Here is a 21,841-nt window from a genome sequence, read left to right on the forward strand (position 1 = left end):
CATCCATCCATCCATCCATCCATCCATCCATCCATCCATCCATCCATTATCTTTATTCGCTTCTTCTTTTTCGAGTCACGGGGGTAACTGGTACCAATATCCAGCTATCGCTGTGTGAGAGGAGGTGGACACCCTGGACAGATCTCCAGTCCATCACTGGGACACAGAGACAAATGAGACAAACAACCAATCACTCTCTGTCTCGCACCTAGAGACAATTTAGAGTTACCAATCATCCTGTTTGGTGCATGTTTTTAACATGCATGTTTTTGGTCTGTGGGAGGAAACGAACCCACACATGCACAGAGAGAACATGCAAACTCAACCCAAAAAGTTCCCCAGCTGGGATTTATACTGGCAACCGTCTTGCTGAGAAGCAACAGCTCTACCAACTGAGCCACCGTGCCGCCCACACACTCTTATGCCAGTCTTAAAACCTTAAATTTGCTTTTATGCACCAGGTGAGCAGTCCTAAAAATTCACGAGTTTTGTTCCTGAATGAATCAGCAAAGTGGCTCTTAGACATAGCAGCCTGCCCGCAGCTCATTAGCCCTCTGAATAAACAGGGTGGAAGGGCAGCAGCTCAGACAGACTGTAGATGGAAATTTAGCTGGTAATATATTGAAGCAAGCAATGAAAGTATTGGAAGAAAGTGTCTTACCTGCTGTAGACGTGAATGACCTTAGATTGGAGAAACAGTTTAATTCTGACTAGTCCAAGAAGCTAACAGTTAGCCTTAGCAAGGCTAAGACCACAGTGGATCGATGGTCTTGGCCCATTTCAAACTAGTCATTAGCTCAACAATCCACTCACACTTAAAAGTAACATTCCTTAAATAAATGCACAATACCTGTTGCTTTGCCTGACAAAGTTAGAAAGCGCTTGCACCATGAATTAGCCATATTTGTGTTTGCTGTGACAGCCATCTTGTATCAAGTTGACTCCAAAATTAATATGATGTGGAGTCACATTCAATAATAAATGTTTGTGTTTCATTAAAATGCGTCTATGAAGTCCATGATATCTTTTGTTATCAGACAATTAGGGTTGACCTCGGCACTTGATACCAACGTTTTAAACAAAGAGCTCACACCATTTTTTAGCACTCCAAGTACATGATGGGACTCAGCCTCAGCTGTTAGCGCACCAAGGTTGAGCTCAGTATCTGTAAAACTGACAGACATTTTTGAGGTTGACTAGAGGCTGTGGTGGCCATCTTGGATTATGTTGATGCCACTTTCTGATAGTTTTAATAAAATGTGTCCTCTGGTAAATGGGACATTTTGTCAACATGACAGATCGATGAACGAACACACACACTGGCAATTGTGGTTGACAACTGGTGATAAACTTTGTTTCTCCAAAATGAGGCTGTTGGAGAGCTATCTACAACAAATAAGATATTAATTGATCATAACATTTCCACAGAACCTCACATCAAGATATCTGAACCATTCCTTTATTACCTGACAACTTCTCTGCTTAAAACAAATAACCTAATTGATAACTCTGTATTTTTTAATGTCTTTGTGTGTTTTCTCTCAGACGCTGCGAGCTGCAGGGAAGACCTACATGGTTTTCTTTGTGCTGGTCATCTTTGTGGGCTCCTTCTATCTGGTGAATCTGATCTTGGCTGTGGTGGCCATGGCTTATGAGGAGCAGAACCAGGCCACGATGGAGGAGGCCGAGCAAAAAGAGGCTGAATTCAAGGCCATGCTGGAACAGCTCAAGAAACAACAGGAGGAGACGCAGGCCAGTATCTATTTAAACCTCACACATAATCACTTTTACCCATTTTACATGTTCAACCAACGTCCTGTTTTCCCTCTCAGGCTGCTGCAATGGCAACTTCTGCAGGCACCGTGTCGGAGGCTGCGTTGGAGGACGTAGAAGGAGGACACTTGTCCCGCAGCTCCTCTGAAGTCTCCAAGCTGAGCTCAAAGAGTGCCAAAGAGAGGCGCAATCGCAAGAAGAAATGGCGCCAGAAAGAGCAGGAGAAAGAGAAAGGAGACAGCGAGAAGGTCGTTAAGTCCGAGTCGGACGATGGCAGCAAGAAAAGCACCATCCGTTTCCCAGGAAGTCGACTGGGGAGGAAAACATCCATCATGAACCAGGTAGACAAAAAATTACAAATTTGGCTACCCCTGTAAGATGGTGTGTTTGACTGCTTTAGATCAAAGCACTGCCTGTAGTGGCTGAACTTTGCCAAAGGATATGTGAGTATAAATGTGACAGTGAGACTGGAAAGGCTTCTTGCTCCATTCTTGTCCTACATTTTTGGTTTATTGGCAACAAAGACAAGAGTCCAGTGGAAAGTGAACATTTGTTTTGGCTGATGTGCCTTCTGACCAAAATATTGTGCTCATTTACTCTCTGTCAGGTGTTTTATTTATGATTTTTCTATGGTTAAAGATCGTGCACACGTCTTTAGCAAACTTCTAGAGCCAACAAAGTCAATGCTCAATAATCCAGGTATACAATCCAACAATTTTCAGTCAGGTCATCTGGACAGTTTCTTTTTTTGTGCTGAAATGTTTCACCTTCCATCCAGAAGGCTTCATCAGTCAAGGAAACACACAACACAAAACTGATTCTTCCCCCAACAACTTACTCCAAAGTGGAACAAACCAGTTATGTTGGTGCTAAGAGCCATTTCTCATTTTCTTTATATTTTTCTCTTCATGTACCCAAAGTTGTAAACTCGTAAAGAAGCTTTGGTCAGCAGTTCTTCAGGCTTGCTGAATGTCTTTCAAAGGTTTTCTTTCAGTCTAGTTTAATCATTTATTTTGGTGTTTGTTTGTTGCTTGTTTATTAAGACACTTAACTTTGATGAATCCTGTAGGAAAAAAGCTCCCAAACTCAATGAACAAACTGGAGTGTTGACTAAAGGCTTAGAAAAGAACCAGTTTAAAGTGGGATCATCGGGGATTTTGTTCAGTTGAATCAATGAAAGTTGCTACTTATTGGACAGATCTGGTTGGCAGGCCACAGACTGATGAAGTCTTCTGGATGGAAGACAAAAGGTTTCTCCCTTAAAGAAACTGGTCCAGATGAAATGATTTAACCTTTTTTGTTTTATCTACTTGGATGATTGAGCCTACAAATCTTTTTTTAAATTTTTATTACCACAGATATAGCTTTACTAATAAAATATGTTTAACTTCAAACAAGATGAGTCCCAAAGAGTTGTCAGCTGAAAACTGGAGTTGATAAACAGCTAAAGGATGATGGTCTCAGGCCCAGTTTCGAGTCGTTACCATTTTTTTTTTTCACTTATAGACATGATTTTCAAATTTTGTTTATAAGGTTTAGTCCTGACACATCTTGTATTGTCTTGCACTTTTAACTTTCCCCAGTTTTTTAAATGCTATGTTAATTGGAATGCTGTTGTGGTCAGGTACAAGAACTGGACAGAAAATGAGGGAAAACTGTCAAAGTCCAAAGAAAAACTTTGACAGACCATCAGAAAGTCCGGAGAACTATTAATCAAGATCACTTCAACAAAAAAAAAATTAGGGATGACTGAGACGTTGAGACAGTGGTCTACATTGATTATGCGTTAAATGGATTTTATTAACTTTTCAGCCCAAAATAAAGGATGTGTTGAAATTAATCTGAAAATGCAGCTTTAGTAGGTTTTCTGTCACTCACATAAATACAAAGGATACCAAAAAAAAAGTTGAATTTTTTTGTTTCACAAGAAGCTGCAACTCTTCATGGCAGCCAGTCTCAATGGCCAGCATGCGTTGAGTGTTTAGTTAATGGTCTGCATATGTGTTGATTAAAAGTTATCTTAAGGTTGTGTTGTACTTTACTTTGTTCTTGTGTTTGCATGTTTGCTTGGACGATGTAAGGACTGATAGTTGTTGGTGTTTAACTGCGTTGACTGTTCTGCTGTGTTGGTGTGTTTGTCTCTGAAGTTCGACTCGATGAGTTGACTCGATGAAAGTGTGTCCTTGTAGTGAGACGTGTAGAGGTCAATGTTTCCCACCTAGTATTTAATAAATGTTTTCTAAATTTGGAGCTTTTATGTGTACTTTTATGATGGATTTCTACATTGTTGTTGTTTAAAAAAAAAAAGAGGCGGATGTGTACAATTTCAGCTTTTTGCTAATTTCAGGATCTGCACCCAGTGAAAGTTTGTTTTCAATTTGTAAATGCTATAACAGACTAGACTTACTGGGTCAAGTTCAAATTCTCCAGTTCTTGGTTTAAAAAAGATCAAAACAAATTAAAAGTTTCAAATAACACATCATTCCATGGAGACTTTATTTCTATAAAAGCAATATTTTATGAAGTTATTTATTATTTCAACAATGGGGACAAACAACCTCAAAATGTGGGTGGGAAAGGTGCACAGCTGCCTCCACCCTTGTTTGCTGCCCCCCTCTGGGCTCTTGAGCAAGTCCTTAGGGTCATTAACATAGTGAGCTATCCAGTGTAGACAAAGAACTCAAAATGTTACTTTAAAAAAATAAAAACTACTTGTATTGGTTATTGTGTTGTATTTGTACCTTTACCCAAATGGCCCAGTTATCTAGTTTATCCCAGTTTTTCCCCTCCATTTAATTTATTGCTCTGTTTTGAAATGCATAAACAATTCTCCCACTCGTTGTTCTTTTTTTTTTTTTTGTAGTCACTTCTCAGCATCCCCGGCTCACCCTTCATGTCACGCCACAACAGCCGCAGCAGCATCTTCAGCTTCAAAGGCCGCCCCAAGGACATGGGCTCGGAGAACGAGTTTGCGGACGACGAGCACAGCACGGTGGAGGAGAGCGAAGACCGTCGAGGCTCTCTGTTCATACCTTACCGTCGCAACAGCTACAGCGGCTACAGCCAAGGCTCGTCACGCATCCACCCACTGGCCCCCCACTCAGGAGGGAAGAGAAACAGCACGGTGGACTGCAACGGCGTGGTGTCTCTCATCGGCCCAGGGCCCGGCAGACGACTTCTGCCTGAGGTGAAAATAGATAAGGCAGCCACTGATGACAGTGTAAGGACGTCCATGGGACACCAATACAGTTTAGGCATGATGATGATGATGTTGGTGATGGTGGTGACCCTGATCTCTGCAGTTCCTCCTTCATTACCCCTCCCCTATCTTGGCTCTTGTTTCTCTTTTCCCTAAACTCAGTACCCCCCCCCCCCCCCCACAATAACTGGATCCTGTTTGAACATTTCACCTTACAGTTCCACTTACCCCTCAGCTGATCAAATTATCCATTGCTTCTTTTTTAACAACCCTAAAAAGGCACTAATTAGCTAAAACGTATCCACAGACCTATGATCTTACCCACATTATGGCAAATTTTATAGACAAAATGTTAAAAACTTTACACTTTATTATAAAATAAAATTCTCTCCCACCTCTCTTTGAGATTTATAATGTTTTCTTTACACATTCTTATCTACCATTTCTGTCAGCATCCATCTTTCATTTTCACTTTCCTCTTGCTGCTGTAACTCTCCTACCTGTCGTCATTCGTCTTCTGCTCTAAGCCCTGGATAATGCAGCAACAAACCTGACACTTTCTGTGTAACAATAATTCTCCGAGCTAGCATGATAGATCTCTTTTTCTCTCAGTTGACCAGCTGACCTTTTTTTAACCTCTTCCAGATTTAGCATGGACGTCTTGAATTCCCTTTTGTTGACATGACATGCATGCCACTGCATGCACTTTTAACATTGCTGAGGTATTATTATTATTATTATTGTTGTTGTTGTTAAAGGGAATACAAAATGTATAAAAATTTGAATCAAAATTTTATATAAGTTGACTTAAATTGAAGCTCCAACTTTTTCTTACTGTTTAGTTGTGCTAAATTGACACAACTGAGAGTTTACTGTAAAATTTATTGCATTTTAAGAATTACAAAAAAATTCAAGTTCACAAATTAGGTAATCTAGTATAAGGCTCTATTGTTATTTATTGTTCTGATGGCTTGAACTGTGTCTGTTTCTTTTTTTTTTTTGTCCTGCAAGCAGATCTGGAGCATCGTCTATGTTTTTATTCAGCTGCAGGGCGTCAGTTTTTTTGTGTACGCTCTTAGAACGAGCTCTGAGCGGTAGTGTTTTTGTTTTCTGAAAACAGACTACAGACGTGGAGATTAAGAAGAAACACTCCGACTCGCTCATGGTCTCTGTGGATCAGCTCAACTCGTCCTTCAAAGGAAAGGAAAGAGCCAACAGTCAGATGAGTGTGGTCACCAACACGCTGTTAGAGGGTATGCTTAGTGCATGTGTTTCAGACTACTGTTGAAAAAGTGTCATATCTTTTATTCAGAAAAGATAAAAATACTTCACTTAATGTGTACATTTGATCTGGTCGCATAAAAAAACAACAACAGAAAGCTAGTGAATGGATGCCGTCTCGTGAAATGTATGAGGTTAAATAAATTCTCATCTGACTGAATGATCATGTTCAAAATTAAACTTCAAAGTAGGCAGTACCGTATTTTTCGGACTATAAGGCGCACTTAAAATCCTTTAATTTTCTCAAAAATCAACAGTGAGCTTTATGATCCATGGCACCTTATGTATTAATTCTGGTTGTGCTTACAGACCTCGAACTGATTTTATGTGACACATGCGCTCAAAAATCTGTCAGAATGTTTTAGTTTTGCTTAATGCGCCTTATAACCCGGTTCACCTTGTGTATGAAAACAGACCCGGTCATTGATATTGCGCCTTATAATCTGGTGCACCTTATAGTCCAAAAAATATGGTAATAGTCTCTTTGTGTGCATGTTTGTTTTGTTGTTTATCATTAGATGTATGTCTACAACAAAAAAAACCTTTTATAGGTAACCTAATTCAAGATGGCCTCCACAGCTAATTGACCTTAATAAACATAAAAATGATAATAACTAGGCATGCACGATATTGGATTTTTGGCTGATATCTGATATGCCGATATGTTAAAACTTATTTGGCCGATAACCAATACCGATATTTTATATACTTTCCTTTGTTAGAACATAGCCCTCTTATTTAGGCTTATTTGGTGCAAAAATTGTGCAACAGCTGTAAGAGCTGGTGACATATATTCAGTAACAGCCATATGATATGCATGGCACTTTAACTTATATTAAATGAAAAGTGTTAAATGTTATTTATTAGCATTAGTCACCTGCGATGCTGTTTCACTTGTGGATGTTTGTTCCAGGCTCCTATAGCTGCAGTGTGGGATCCTCTGCACTCTTGTGCACAAAGGACAGCCTTTTTAAGTTCAAAGTTTTTGTCTATCCATTGTGTCGTAAGACTAATCATGCTAACGGGGCTAATACTTTGATATCCAAATGTCTGTGGTAAAACTCACCCAAGTGCTATCAAGTATTAGCTTCTCAATGGCGTTGGAAATGACAGCTTGTAAGTCGGGTAAGGTTACGTCCAACAATCTTTGGAATCCGACATCCTTAACGATAAGAAAAACTTCTACACCGCAGACATTTTGAATTTTCCTCTCTGCCATGAGATCAGGTAGGCGCGCGTGACATCATCATGTTGTGCTGCCGCTGCAGGCATCCTTGTCACTGGGTTGTCATACAAAAACAACGTCTTTTATGTCGATGAGTTATTTTGACGGAATGGCCGATATCTAATATTTAACTTTAACACTAATATCGTCCGATACCGATACCATGCCGATAATATTGTGCAGGCGTAATAATAACGCTGCTTATTTTAACGCTATAGAGTTAAGATTTGGTATAGTTGTAGCTGAGAGTCATCCTCAACACTCTGAGAACTAACAATTTTTTTCTTTAAAACACTGGCATGCAAGAGTGTGTGCAAACTTTGTTTACTTACAAGTTTTATTTTTCATCCCTCTTGATCTTTTTCTGCAGAGTTGGAGGAGTCTCAGAGGAAATGTCCTCCTTGTTGGTACAAGTTTGCAAACGTCTTCCTCATCTGGGAGTGCTGTCCCTTCTGGCTAAAGCTTAAGCACATCGTCTATTTGATTGTCATGGACCCGTTTGTTGATCTGGCCATCACCATCTGCATTGTGCTCAACACCCTTTTCATGGCCATGGAGCACTACCCGATGACTGAGCAGTTTGAGGGCGTCCTGGCTACTGGCAACCTGGTGAGACACTTCAGCTCTCCACATTTCATATATCACTTCGATAATTTTCCTGCCCGTATAAACGTCATCACCCTTCCCTAACAGTTACAGAAGCATTTCACAATTAGCTGTCTTCCTAAAGCAATTCATGCGTCATTTGGTATGTGCACTTAAGGACTCACACTTATGGGGATCTCATTAAAGATTTAGTTTCATTTTAATGTTGCCATCTCCCTAGAACTTAGAACCTTTGTCTGTTTCTCCTGAATACCAGGATCCTTAAAGGGCGGGCTTTGAACTTCATACAGGTTTTGACACACCAACAATCGTAACGTTAGGGGTGTTACAAAATGTTTTGGCCAGGACACACCACCTGAAGCAGACATTTTGATTTGGCTGCGCTCATCCCTTGCTTTCCAAATATCACTGTAGCGCAGCAGTATTGGCACTGTGTCAGCACTTAGACAGGAAATGAGGTCATAAGCTTTGGCACGTTGTCTAGAACGAAGCCAGTATTTAACTCGGTCTGTATAAGCTGTTGGATGGCGCAGTGTGAATCACTGGGTATCCTCTGCAGCATTGAGCAGACCTGGAATTAGCTGCTGGTTTAATGATAAGACTAAGTTTCTAGTATAAAAAAAAAACGTTTTTTTTTATTCTACAGTTCTGCAGTTGTCTTAAATGATAAGAACATTACTAATTGGCATTTATAAGGTATGTGAATGTTTCTGTTCGGTGCCCTTAGATAACTTATGTTGTGACTTGGCGCTATATAAATAAACTAAATTGAATTAAACTATTTTTTTAAACAACATTACATTCAGGATTAAATGTAGAACCACTAGACTGAGGAACAGCTTCTACCCTGAAGTTGGTAGATTCATGAATCCCTAATCAGGATTATCACTGTGAAAAAAATCACTGTAATGCCACTTGATTGTTGATATGTGCTGCTGATCTTATGCTGCTGATTTGTTTCATGCTGCTGTGTTCATTCGTACTCATCTGCTCACAGACTCATGTTCGTGCCGCTGTTGTTCGGTGTATTGTTTTTGTACTATTAATGCTTAGTGTATTTTTAGTTTAGCATATTTCTTAGTTCATATCTTAAATCTTATTACTGTTTTTCTTTACAATTTATGCTTTTTTTTTTGGACGTAACTGGGATCCTGTGCACACAATTTCGTTCCACCACATGTACCACATGCAGTGCGAATGACAAGTAAAGAAATTTAGACTTTGACATTCAGTGAAAATGCACAAACATGATTTCTATGGCATTTTATCTTTAATGCCATTATTATCTCTCCATTATTGGAAAAGTATTCATTTTGTGATTTAGGAATATTTATATTTATGTCTAACATGATTCTTTTGTCAATGGTGAACCCACGTGCAGGTAAAGGAAGGAGAACTCCAGTGTAAGCGTAATAATTATTTTATTTTACAAAAAACAAAACAAAGTGCTGATGGGGCAGCAAAAACTTTTGTGAAGGGAGATGAAGACAAGCAGCGCAGAACAGAACCATGAAGCCATTGGAAGGATGATGCCCAGACGCCGAAGAAGTGAAAAGACACAGACTACTGTAAATACAGACACTAGTGAGACAGAGTGGGAAACACCTGGGGTGATTGATCTGGTTGCAGGCAGACACTTTGAATACATTTTAAGCATTATGAACATAAATATGTGATGAGTTAGAACAGTCTGATCTAAATGAAGTAATCAGTTGTCGCTTTGAATCCCTCTGAAATCTCATTTTACATTCCATGTTCTTCTGCAGGTTTTCACTGGCATCTTTGCTGGGGAGATGTTTGCTAAGCTGATTGCCATGGATCCCTACTACTACTTCCAGGAAGGCTGGAACTGCTTTGATGGCTTCATTGTGACTCTGAGTTTGGTTGAGTTGGGACTGGCTGATGTGGAGGGTCTTTCAGTGCTTAGGTCTTTTCGATTGGTGAGTGCGAAAGATGTGCTTGCCAAGAGTATTTCTAAGAATATTGTAACTTGTCATCAACTGCCTTGTCTCTCAAGTTTTGTCATTTGAAAACAAAATGCAGTGGAATAATCCTGTTTTGTGGTCCTTTTGCAGTTAAGAGTGTTCAAACTGGCCAAATCATGGCCCACCCTCAATATGCTGATCAAGATCATTGGAAACTCAGTGGGAGCTCTGGGCAATTTGACCCTGGTGTTGGCCATCATTGTCTTCATCTTTGCCGTGGTGGGCATGCAGCTGTTTGGCAAAAGCTACAAGGACTGCGTGTGCAAGATCGCAACCGACTGTGAGCTTCCTCGCTGGCACATGCACGACTTCTTTCACTCTTTCCTGATTGTATTCCGAGTTCTGTGTGGGGAGTGGATTGAAACCATGTGGGACTGTATGGAAGTAGCAGGACAGGCCATGTGCCTTATCGTCTTCATGATGGTTATGGTTATTGGAAACCTGGTGGTAAGGAAAAACAACCATGTCATTGTGCACATGCAAACAAATGATATAGTAAAGATTTGGAGTTCCAGCTTTGGTTTTGTCTTTCTTCCTGAGGTGTTGAACCTGTTTCTGGCCTTGCTGCTGAGCTCTTTCAGTGCAGACAATCTCGCTGCTACCGATGATGATGGTGAGCCCAACAATCTCCAGCTTGCTGTTGCTCGCATTAAGTATGGGATTGCCTGGTTTAAGGCCAACATGCGGGTCTTCGTAGCAACAGTGCTCAAGAAGGTACATGCTGCATCCATCAGATCAACACATAGTTCTGTTAGTTTTAACTTCATCTCATCAGCTACATTCCTGCATTCTCACGGTGTTTCTGTTCATCCTAATTCTAACAAACAGCCTGCAGAAGAGGAGCAGAAACCTTTGGATGAAATGTATGAGAAGAAGCTTAACTGTATTGCAAATCACACAGTTGACATCAACCGTGAACTGGACTATCCCAAAAATGGCAACGGTACAACCAGTGGCATTGGGAGCAGCGTGGGGAAGTATATGATTGATGAGGACTACATGTCCTTCATTCACAACCCCAACCTCACCGTGTGTGTCCCCATTGCGGTTGGCGAGTCGGATTTTGAAAACCTGAATACAGAAGACTTCAGCAGCGAATCGGACATTGAGAACAGCAAAGATGTGAGTAGAAAGTATGATTAAGAATGTGACAGTCATGGAAATGTGGTTTAATATGACAAGTTTCATTATCTCTTCACGTGGCAGGCTAACATAGGAGTTAGAGATACTGGTTACAGGGGATCTCATAGACAGTTTTAAGATAATGCCTAAACAGTCAGCAGAAGGAAGCAGTAGGGTTTGTGGGTAGCTTGATTACATAACATACAAGGGTATCTGAAAATAGCAATGGTATTATTTTGAATATCATCCTTAAAAGAATCTGCCACTCTGGAGCTGCACTGACTAAATGGTACAATGTTAGACATAACCACCTTGCTTGTTTCACCAATCCACAACCTGTTTGTTTTTATTCTGATAAAAATGCATTGAAAGTGTCTTTAATGATAGCGCTCTTATAAATTACAGCTGCCATATCTCTTAAAACATGTCACAATTTTTATTATACTCGCAAACGTCAGCAGCTGTCAGAGGCTGATGAGGAGAAGAAAATAGTGCATGTTAGGTTGTCTGATTAAAAAAAAAAAACTTGTGCAGTGAAGGCAGAGGGACACATTGAAAGGAGTAGTAGCAGTCAGTAATACAATATTCTGAAATATGATTTAAAGAAGAATGAATTGTATCAAAAAATGGATACTGCACAACTCTACTTAGCAATGGCAGGTGTGAAGCCAGGCTGCATGTCTTTGTATTAGATGAGAGACATACTGCTAAAAGTCATATTTACTACAAGGGCTTTTTTTTATTTATTCAGCCTTTATTTGTACAAGTTAGTTCCTATTGAGCCTTGAAGACTCGACCTGCTACAGACAGACCAAAGTAGATAAGGAAAAGAGAAAACACGAGGGGAGGGGAGGGGAGGTTAAAAAAAAAGTCATATCTCGCATATGTCCTGTCCGGGGCACAGTGTGAAAGTTGAAAAAAAAAAAAAAAAGACCTTGCACATAAACAGCAACATACTAATGGCATCTAGGGCTGTACGATATAGCCAAAATTTTTATCACGATATATTTCTTAATTTTGGTCATAACGATATAATTCTGATATTGATATAAACAATATAAAAGTCTCAGCAAAACTGTACAAACTGTACAAATAAATTAATTCCACCTTTTATTTGTATTTAGCATTCAAATAAATTTGAAATCACTGTCAAATAAACGTAAAACTCTCAACTTTTTCAATATTAATAATTGTAACTTTAAACAACAACATAACATAACCCATGCAGCACACAGCTGCGTTATAATACATTTATGCATGAGGAGGCCGATGAGGGCAGTGAGTTGTCCGTAGAGACTGCCAGAAAGTTCCATAGTCCTGATAAAGATGGCACAGTGTCTATCAGCCGGATCAAGTCTGACACAGATCCACAAAGGTTTAACAGTCCTTGTGACTAAATCCAAGCTGGGTTTACCGTCTTCTGGCATATAGCAATAATTTTCCATTTTAAGGACATTACAGTGAAGCTGGAAACAGTTTGGTTCTGGTGGTTTGTGTGAAATTAAACTTGATGGAGACAGATAATGTAGCCGTGTTTACATTTATGTTTTATTACGTCACTCCAAGTTTTCTTCTAGTACTAACAATACAAGTTTGCGAGAAAAGGTAACTTTGTTATTTAGCAATGGGATTAGCAGGGCTAGTCTTAGCTGCATTTCCGAACATCCATTTAGACAAGAGTGCTGTAACATCAAGCCTAAGTGCTGATTTCGCACACACAATGAACAGCAGACCGAGGCATGCCCAATGAAGTGACAGACCGAGAAACAAAGCCTTCTGTGGATTATGAATGTGGGAAAAGGATGAGCCAGACCCAAAGCTTGTGAAGATGTGTGAAATGTAGGTCACCTTGACTTGACTTACTGTAGGACGAAAAAATATGTTACAGCTGCTATTTTACCTGCACAGGGATCCTATTCCATCAGACACCCTCATCACAACAATCTTGTCTGCATCACATCCAACCACAGAGCACTCAGGGAGAAACACACAGAGAGAGCCAACTGGCTGTCTGATGAAGAGAAAAAGGCAGAAAGATGAAAAGGGAGGAAATGCTTTCCTTTGCTGACAATCTAAGTGCATAAAGTGCAGTACATTGTACATTTTCTGTTTTATCGTAATCCAAAGTATTCAAAGAGAGGAGGGGTTTTCTTGTAGACATTTCACCTCAAGCACTTCCTCTGTTCTGTCTGACGCGAGCTGGAGAGGCTTTTTTAAACGAGAGTTGACACGTCTTTAAGTTCTGTTGAATAAAGTGCAGCCTCATTCTATCTTGAAGCAACGTAGCTCTGTGAGCCTTCATCCTTCATGTGAATAATCATGCTGATTTATTGGTTTTAACATGGTGTGATTTAGTTGTTAGGGTTAGATCCCGTAAATCTTTTTTTCTCATATGCAACAAGAAAAAAGGTATTTAATTATGGAAGCTGAGAAAGATGCTTTTTGAAAAACACTGTTTTCAACTTCCATCCATCCATTATCTTTACCAGCTTCTTCCTTTTTGGGCCACTGGTGCCCATGTCCAGCTATCACTGTGCGTGAGGTGGCACGTATATGTTGTAATATGCATTATAGCAACTTGTTTTGTTTGGGTACAGTATGCAATCAATTAAAACAATCCTTCAGCAACCATTCAAAACTAAAGAAGTTGTTTTTATAAGTTCAGTGATAACTATCATCAGTCACTAGTGAGAGCTTTGAGTCTTCTTGTCTGTTACTCTGCAGAATAGTCTGTTGCAGAAAAAAGCTAGCTATGCTACATAGCTACAATATGTATACATCCTGCACTAAATCAACGCATGTTGGCTTTAAAGCAATGGCTTACACTGTGCCACTTACTGTATATGTGGTATATGTTTTGAAGATATAACATAAAGAAAGCAGTTCAGACATTGATTTGATCTCTTCTGTCCCAGCTGGATGACACCAGTTCATCTGAGGGCAGCACGATAGACATCAAGCCGGATGTGGAGGAAGTGGCAGTGGTTGAAGTTGTAGAGGAGTACCTTGACCCAGAAGCCTGCTGGACTGACGGTACATGATGCTTAAAATCTGCTGTTGATTTGCCATCATTATCACCTTCTCTATCCAAAATTCATGGCATTATGACTCACATGCATTTTACTTTTGTAGCATTTTAAAGTACCTCAGCCTCTCCAGTGTATATCAGCAGCGTTGTTTTTATTTGTACTGCAGAATGTGTGGCTAAATACAAGTGCTGTGATGTTCCCATCACTCACGGCTGGGGAAAGTACTGGTGGTTCCTGAGGAAGACCTGCTACCTGATAGTAGAACACAACTGGTTTGAAACCCTTATCATCTTTATGATCCTGCTCAGCAGTGGAGCCTTGGTAAACAGCGCAGACAAACTCACACAAAAGTGTGTTCCCACTAGTAAAAATACACAGACACTTCATGTAATGCTGAGTTTTACTGCAAAGCACATGGAAATCAAGTGGGTTGATGGTTTTATGCCAAATGATGTGTAAGAAACAATTTGAGAGTCACAGCTGGGAAAATAGATTTTTATAAGTATTCAAATGGACTTAGCATTTATTTAAAGATAGAGAGCATGATTTGCCTTTGAGGATGTGGGCAGCCAAGAGAACTGCTTGCTTTTCTTCTGCAACTGCTCTTGATGTTATAGCCACTAATGGACAGCAAAGTGTTGTAATGCACCAACCTTTCAACCAAAAGGATTCAGCTTAGCGTTGCAGCTTTCTGAAGGAAAAAAGGCCTCTGGCAAAATCCAAACGCTTACGTACTGAAGAATGCATGCAGGCTATGAAGGGCCTGTCAGTCATCCTGTTGTCTTTATCAACTTTTTTGTCATTTATGATGCACACCAACACTACTGGGTACCACTCAGATATCCAAAATGTTTAATTATTTAAGTGAAATATGTTATGGATTATATATGTTTACTCACTGATAGCTAAGTAACTCATCCTTGCTTTTGTTTTAGGCCTTTGAAGACGTGTACATTGAACAGAGGAAGACCGTGCGCATCATTCTGGAATATGCGGATCGGGTTTTCACCTATATCTTCATCCTGGAGATGTTGCTGAAATGGGTTGCCTATGGCTTTGTCAAGTACTTTACAAACGCCTGGTGCTGGTTGGACTTCTTCATCGTGGATGTAAGTACAGTTAAAATGTGTTTGTCTATGAAATGGTTGTTTTGTAAAATTTTCTTTTTGTCTTTTTCGACACTTGTATATGTTTGATGTTCAAGGAAAATGTAAAGTTTGTTTTGGGTCAAAAGGTTTTGGAGACTCCCAAGTCTGAGGATTATTGAGAAAAAAGGTGTGTGTGGATCCAAAACAGTTATTTTAAACAAAGCAAAACCTTATTTTGTGCATCTGCCACAGTTAAGTGTTAAAAATACACCTGATTTATTTTACTAGAGAAGATATTGTCACTAATCAAGTCTTCTTTGTTTCAATGCTTTGTGTATGACCAAAACAAAAGTCTGATGGCTTTTTATTTATTATATTTTATTAGGAATTTAATTAGCATATAATAGTTTTCAAAAATGCAAACAAATTTCTCTAAAAATTAATCCAATTGCATATTTTTGTCAATTTATTAGTTTGTAAGTTTTGGTGAAAGTTATGAATGTAAAGAAATTAAAACACAGTGGTTCTCAAAATTTTTCTGTTGGGCTCCCAATTGTCCAAGACCCCCCAACACCCCTGGCCCACAGACATACGACGTAACAATGCATAGGCACTTTTAACGAAAAGTTTTACTCTTCTTTTTTGTTTTCTCTGAATATTTTTTTGTCTATTTTAACACACACCACCCAAAAAAAAATAAAAAATTTAACTGAGCAACACCCCGCAACCCCGTTGGATATAATTCTGACGATTCTACCTGTACGTTACAGAAGCCAGTTGGTTGATTTTATGTGTATTTATTCATATTTCTAGATTGTTTCCAAGGAACATCCTATCTGTAGTATTGTTCTTGTTGTTTTTGTTTAAATAGCAAAAAAAGTTAGTTTTGATGGTGTTTATAGCCGTACAAACACAACCAGCCCATTTCAGACAAACGTTAAAATGAGCAATGCGCTGTTGTATCTTAGGTTTTATCCACAACAATTTAATCCTAAATTGGTAAGTATATGATTCTCTGCTGAACATGAGTTTCACAGCAGCCTTAACTGTGACTTCCCAAAGTTTTGGAATACAATTTAAAACCTAAGAAATACTAATATGAACTCATTGTCTCCATGTCTGCTAATTTCAGCTACAGTTCCTGAATTAATCTGTCACTGTGTCCACATCTGAATCACTGTCTGTTGAGAACGATGATTAGTTTTGGCTGTGCGATCTAAAGGAATGGTTGGCTTTTCTCACAGACATCTGTCACTGTTTGAATCCATCCTGAGGGAAAATGATCTTTTATAAAAACCTTAAAAAATGAATCCATTGGTTACCTTCCATGGCCGTGAATTCGTTGTCTTTAGAAGGTCTCGTAGTAAACAAAAATCATGAGGGTTTATAGTTTGAGAACTGGACACAAAAAGATTTTGTAATTCACAAAGTTTCAGCAGAAATCCCTGTCATGGTGTGGAACAGATGAACAGTGGAGAGAGCATCGCCAACACTGCTGCATAAGGACAAGTGCGTGCGTTTAGCACTTATTCTACAAATAGGTTCATGTTGGTGAAGAAATAACCGAGTATTTTCTTTTCACAAGACACAAGAAGTGCGCATTGATCATGTAAAACTACATTATTCGATGTGTGATGTACAGTTTGATGTTAAGGTGCTTTTTCAACCCTTTGATGCAGTTTAAGTTTTGATTAGTGACCCATCCATCCATCCATTATCTTTTACCCGTTTCTTCCATTTTGGGTCACGGGGGTCGCTGGTGCCCATGTCCAGCAATCACTGTGCGAGGGGCAGGGTACACCCTGGATGGGTCGCAAGTCCATCACAGGGCCACATAGAGACAAACGAGACAAACAACCATTCACTCTCTCACTCACACCTAGGGACAATTTAGAGTCACCAATCAGCCTAACATGCATGTTTTTGGTCTGTGGGAGGAAACCGGAGTACCCGGAGAAAACCCACGCATGCACGGAGAGAACATGCAAACTCCACCCAGAAGGCCCCTGGACCGGGGTTTGAACCAGGGACCTGTTCGCTGAGAGGCAGCAGCTCTACCAGTCGCGCCACCGTGCTGCCCCTTGATTAGTGACCATTTTTAAAAATTTATTTACTGTATTTAAAGGTGTGTCACTATTTTATTACAGTGGTAATTCCACAAAAGCAACTTTTTACACCTAAATCACAGTTAATCTAATTTCTAAATGTTATTTAAAGAAGAAATTACAACAGGACGAGATGATGGCGGTTCCAAGTCAACAAAACGAGAGTCCCCAACAGAAGTCTTTTCTAAATTTGTTGTTTAACTTGAGATGCAGACAAGAATCAGCTTTTAAAATTTAAGCAACATTTAAAAGTTCTTCTGAAGTTCTGTACACCTCTTAAAGCTAATCCAGGATTATCAACATTTATTTTTTTATAATTCACTTAGATTTGAGTGAAAACACTGTTAATACTCTGGAAATACTCCGTTTTATTTTTTTTCCTCGATTTTTAAAATTTTTAATGTAAAGGTATTCTTATTTCTTCAATTTTGATGTCATTCATCGACCACATTTATTTATTTATTTTCTTAAATTGTTGGCCTTTTCTTGTTATTTCTCTTATGAGCTTTTTTTGTTAGCTTGTTTTAAAATTTAAAGTCTGACTTTTTTCCTTTTGGTCACATCTTTTGTTGTTAACAAAGGTAGATATTTGTACTTTGTACACATTATTAAAATGTGCTTTTTAACAGCGTGTAGACTCATTGAATATTAATATTCGAAACAGCACAAATTGCATTCATTTTTTTTAAAGAAATGGGTAATATCTTTTGAAATGGGGTTCTGTAGAAATGCTATGAACAATTAATATCTTACCTGTTGTAGATACCTCTTTTAACAACCTCAGTTTGGCGAAAAATAATTTTATTCTGGCTGGACTGATGAGCTAACAGCTAATTTGACCAGTACCAAAATGGATTAATGCCATCTTAAAACAAACGCAATCTCAAAAATGCTGCTGCAGCTTATTTAGCCATTTATTACATCACCACCGAGTTCACATTACGCAGTCATTTACATAGTATTTTATAATTATTTGCAAGAGCAAATATTGGCAACAGTAGCTAGCTGTAGCATTTGCATAAATATCATATTTCTGCCAGAATAACTGTGTAATGGCGCTGCTCAGGCTGTATATGAGCTTTTCAATCTGGTCACATTGATTTATTTCCTCAAACTGAAGTTGTTTGAACAGCCATCTACAACAGGCAAGATATTAAATGTTCATAACCTTCTCAAAAACATCACTTCAAAAGATCTGAACTATCACTTTTAAGCCAAACCTCATGTTCTGGTCTATGTACTTGGCTTTAATTAGATAAGTATTATGAATGTAGCTGTAATATTGAGATTTTCTCTGTTGATTTTTTTTAAACTAAGTAGTTAGGCAATTAGAAATACAGAAACAATCACCTATCTCTTTCAAATGCTACCTGTCAGGAAAGGAGACTTACTGCTCTGCGTCATTATCACTGACCTGTCCTCTCTCTTACAGCAGGTGTCTCTAACTTTGTCTCTTTTTAAGTTCAGAGACATTGTGCATCTGTCGAGAGGGACTGAGAGGTCGGTGTTTGGGGGTCCAGGGTAAGGTTTGTGTGCTGTGGTGGGTCTCCTACTTTCACAGGTTATCCTCTCTTCTAACCCTGAAAGTTGTCCTCAACTTCGTACCTTTTCTCTCCCCTTTCTAAAGTGTCCTCTGGTGTGCTACTGTTTCGTACCGTGTACTGTGTGTATATGAACGTGTCACATTGATTTGGTGTTCGTGAACACATCTCTCCTCTGATTTGTCCCTTTGTTTGACTCTCTTCTCTTCCTCTCACTGTGTCAACCACAAGTTTCTTTCCAGGTGTGCTCACTGTGCTGTAAAGCTGGTTATCACGCTAGACTGGCTTGCCAAAACTAAACCGAACACAAACACGTTTTCCAAAAGAAAACCTCTGAGTCCACTTTATTTACTTTTTTACGTTGTGTATATTGTAGAAATATTTTCGCACGTAAAGATTTTTTTGTACTAATCTGTATCTAATCACAAAGCCATCCTTGCAGTTGGTGTAGGGTCCCTTTTTCTCTCTAGATCCCTTCTAACTGTGTGGGTCCTCTCTTCCTTTGCTTCTGTCTTTCCTTCTCCTTCTGTCCCTATCTGTGTAGGTGTCTATAGTCAGCCTTATAGCTAATGCTTTGGGCTTCTCCGATCTAGGCCCGATTAAATCACTCAGGACACTGAGGGCCTTGAGACCCCTCAGGGCCCTGTCACGTTTTGAAGGGATGAGGGTAAGACCTGAGGCACCAGGTAGCTGGTCCTTTTGCATGCTGTTTTAAAGAAAAGCTTTAACGCATGCTAGAAATGGCAATATAATAATAATAATTTTAATTAAATCCTAAAAAAAAAAAAAAAAAAAAAATCAAATCTTTACAGCATCTATCAGTGAAAAGTTTTTTTTTGCATGGATGAAGATCATCTCAGATGGTTGTAATGCATCTGATTTGATTTATCATATTTGATATCACATATGATAAAAAAATAGCATTATATTCAGGCTAGTAGCAACAATTTTTCTATCAAAAGTAATATCTAATTTAAAAAAAAAAGTATCCCTCCTATCTCTCTACCTGAATGATGCAGCACAATAAAAGCTCAGTTTAGATGCTGGCTGAGAAACAACTAGAGGCTGGCATGAACTGTCACACCAAAACTTTTCAACCTAAAACACAGAAGTAAATGACAACACTCACTGAGAACAAAAAGAAGAAGAAAGGTTTAGCAGCCAGATGGAGTGGTGGACATGGAATGAAACTGCATGTGCTGAAAGTCTTGTGACTGGACTGCAATGATTACAGTATTGGATCAAATGGAATAAAGTGTTAGCAGTATGGTACACCTGTCTGGGCAAGACACGAGTGGTGATTTGAAGCAGAATGAAGCAGCTGTTGTTTCCGCTCCTGCAACGTCGGCCAACAGCTGTTCTAATTGGCCCTTGAGATTTTTATTTTATTTAATCAGGCAAATCACATTAAGATCACAAATCTCCATTTCAAGAGAGGTCTGGGCATCGAGGTAGCCTAAACACATGTTTATGGGCTGTGGGAGGAAAACGGAGTACACGGAAAAAATGCAAACATGAGAAGAGCATGCAAACTGCACAGAAAGACCCCAGGTCCAATCCAGGGATTAAACCCAGGACCTTCTTGCTGTGGCAACTGAATTGTTGTGCTGCCAGCAGATCAGCTTTGGATTATTGCCAAGTTGATACCACTCAATTTCTGTTATGTAAAATATTAGTATACCTTGCTGACCACTTGAGGACCTCAGTATAATGCAAGCAGTTTAAAGATGAATGTACGAGTAGTCAGGTAGTGAATTGTCGAAAAACTGCACCAAGGTGCAGTCTCAGGAAGGGTGAGCATCCATCTCTGCTCCAGTGTGAACGGCAGCCTAAACTAGGACTGTGAACCTGTGGACCAACCGATGCCAGTCGTCGAACTACACTATGGGGTGACACAGGAAGTCCAGTTCCTGTATCTGGAAGATAAATGCAGATGTTTTGAAGTTCTATATTGCCTGGTGTTCAGCACAACAGCTTTTTGGTGGTGGTCTGCCTTGGGCACCCAGAACCTTCATAATGTATGTGGATGCCCAGTGGTTTGAGCATCTTGCTACTTTGAAACCTGTATGCCCTAAACAAGTGGTTCCCAATCCTGGTCCTTGAGGAACACCATCCTGTATGTTTTAGTTGTTCCTCTGCTCCATCACACATGATTCAGTGGTTTAGTTACTTCCTTAAGTTTGGCAGAAGCCTGTTAAATCACCCTTTCATTCAAATCAGGTGTGTTGGAGCAAAAGATCACTTAAAACAAACAGGGTGGTGTTCCTCAGGGACCAGGATTGGGAACCACTGCCCCTGAACCAATAATGTGGCACCTATTAAAAGCCAAGGGCTGCAATGGCTGTCTACTGTGTCTAAGAGGATCCTTTTGTTTGATGGCCTTCACCTTCACTGTTATGACTAATTCCTGGATGCTCTGGGAACTGCCTGATAACACTTTAACTCCACTTGTGATGCCACCATTTAGTGCTCTCTGGTGCCAGATGACATTTTCATTGTTGGTTTGCATGTGTACCCGACTGCATCCAGATACTTTTTGTGAGTGCATTGTTCTTGCTCAAACAGGCCATTACCCAATTAAACGATCTCAAGGTTCAATTGCTTCCTAACCAACCAACAGTTCAAATTTCCAAAAGCCTATAAATTTCAACTTGAAAAGTCAAGAAAGTTCTCTTTATTGTCCACTTTGATGGGTCTGATCAGCCTCTGGTTGTTGTTGAGCAAGAGAAAAACAAAACCTTGTTTGTGTTTAGGCTTGGCATCTTCAGACCTCTGCTCTGCCTCAAGTGTCCCGTTATCTGATCTTATAACAGTTTGGCTTTGGCATTGTCACACTGGAAGATCAACAAACTTCTGGTTGCATATCCCCCCTCCCCTGCCATCCCTG

The 21,841-nt window shown here is 39.5% G+C and overlaps 1 protein-coding gene across 11 annotated transcripts in view; it reads left to right on the forward strand.

Annotated features, from left to right (window-relative positions):
• scn8ab (sodium channel, voltage gated, type VIII, alpha subunit b) overlaps window positions 1-21,841 on the forward strand; it is a 49,580-nt gene that overhangs the window by 20,507 nt on the left and 7,232 nt on the right. For 2 of the 11 annotated variants that reach the window (XM_037678894.1, XM_037678893.1), the window contains exons 9-22: window positions 1,546-1,752; window positions 1,833-2,114; window positions 4,637-4,960; window positions 6,093-6,225; window positions 7,849-8,087; window positions 9,851-10,024; window positions 10,160-10,516; window positions 10,610-10,783; window positions 10,898-11,191; window positions 12,495-12,497; window positions 14,107-14,224; window positions 14,387-14,541; window positions 15,156-15,329; window positions 19,499-19,621. In XM_037678894.1, the coding sequence (XP_037534822.1) occupies window positions 1,546-1,752; window positions 1,833-2,114; window positions 4,637-4,960; window positions 6,093-6,225; window positions 7,849-8,087; window positions 9,851-10,024; window positions 10,160-10,516; window positions 10,610-10,783; window positions 10,898-11,191; window positions 12,495-12,497; window positions 14,107-14,224; window positions 14,387-14,541; window positions 15,156-15,329; window positions 19,499-19,621 (2,757 nt within the window). Of the gene's footprint in view, window positions 1-1,545; window positions 1,757-1,832; window positions 2,115-4,636; window positions 4,994-6,022; window positions 6,026-6,085; window positions 6,226-7,848; window positions 8,088-9,850; window positions 10,025-10,159; window positions 10,517-10,609; window positions 10,784-10,897; window positions 11,192-11,676; window positions 11,683-12,494; window positions 12,498-14,106; window positions 14,225-14,386; window positions 14,542-15,155; window positions 15,330-19,498; window positions 19,622-21,841 lie in introns of all 11 variants that reach the window. The other 9 variants (XM_037678902.1, XM_037678901.1, XM_037678895.1 and 6 more) reach the window with 8 other exon arrangements.

This window comes from Nematolebias whitei, chromosome 7 (assembly GCF_014905685.2).
Source record: "Nematolebias whitei isolate Nwh7 chromosome 7, NemWhi1, whole genome shotgun sequence".
Lineage (NCBI taxonomy): Eukaryota > Metazoa > Chordata > Actinopteri > Cyprinodontiformes > Rivulidae > Nematolebias > Nematolebias whitei.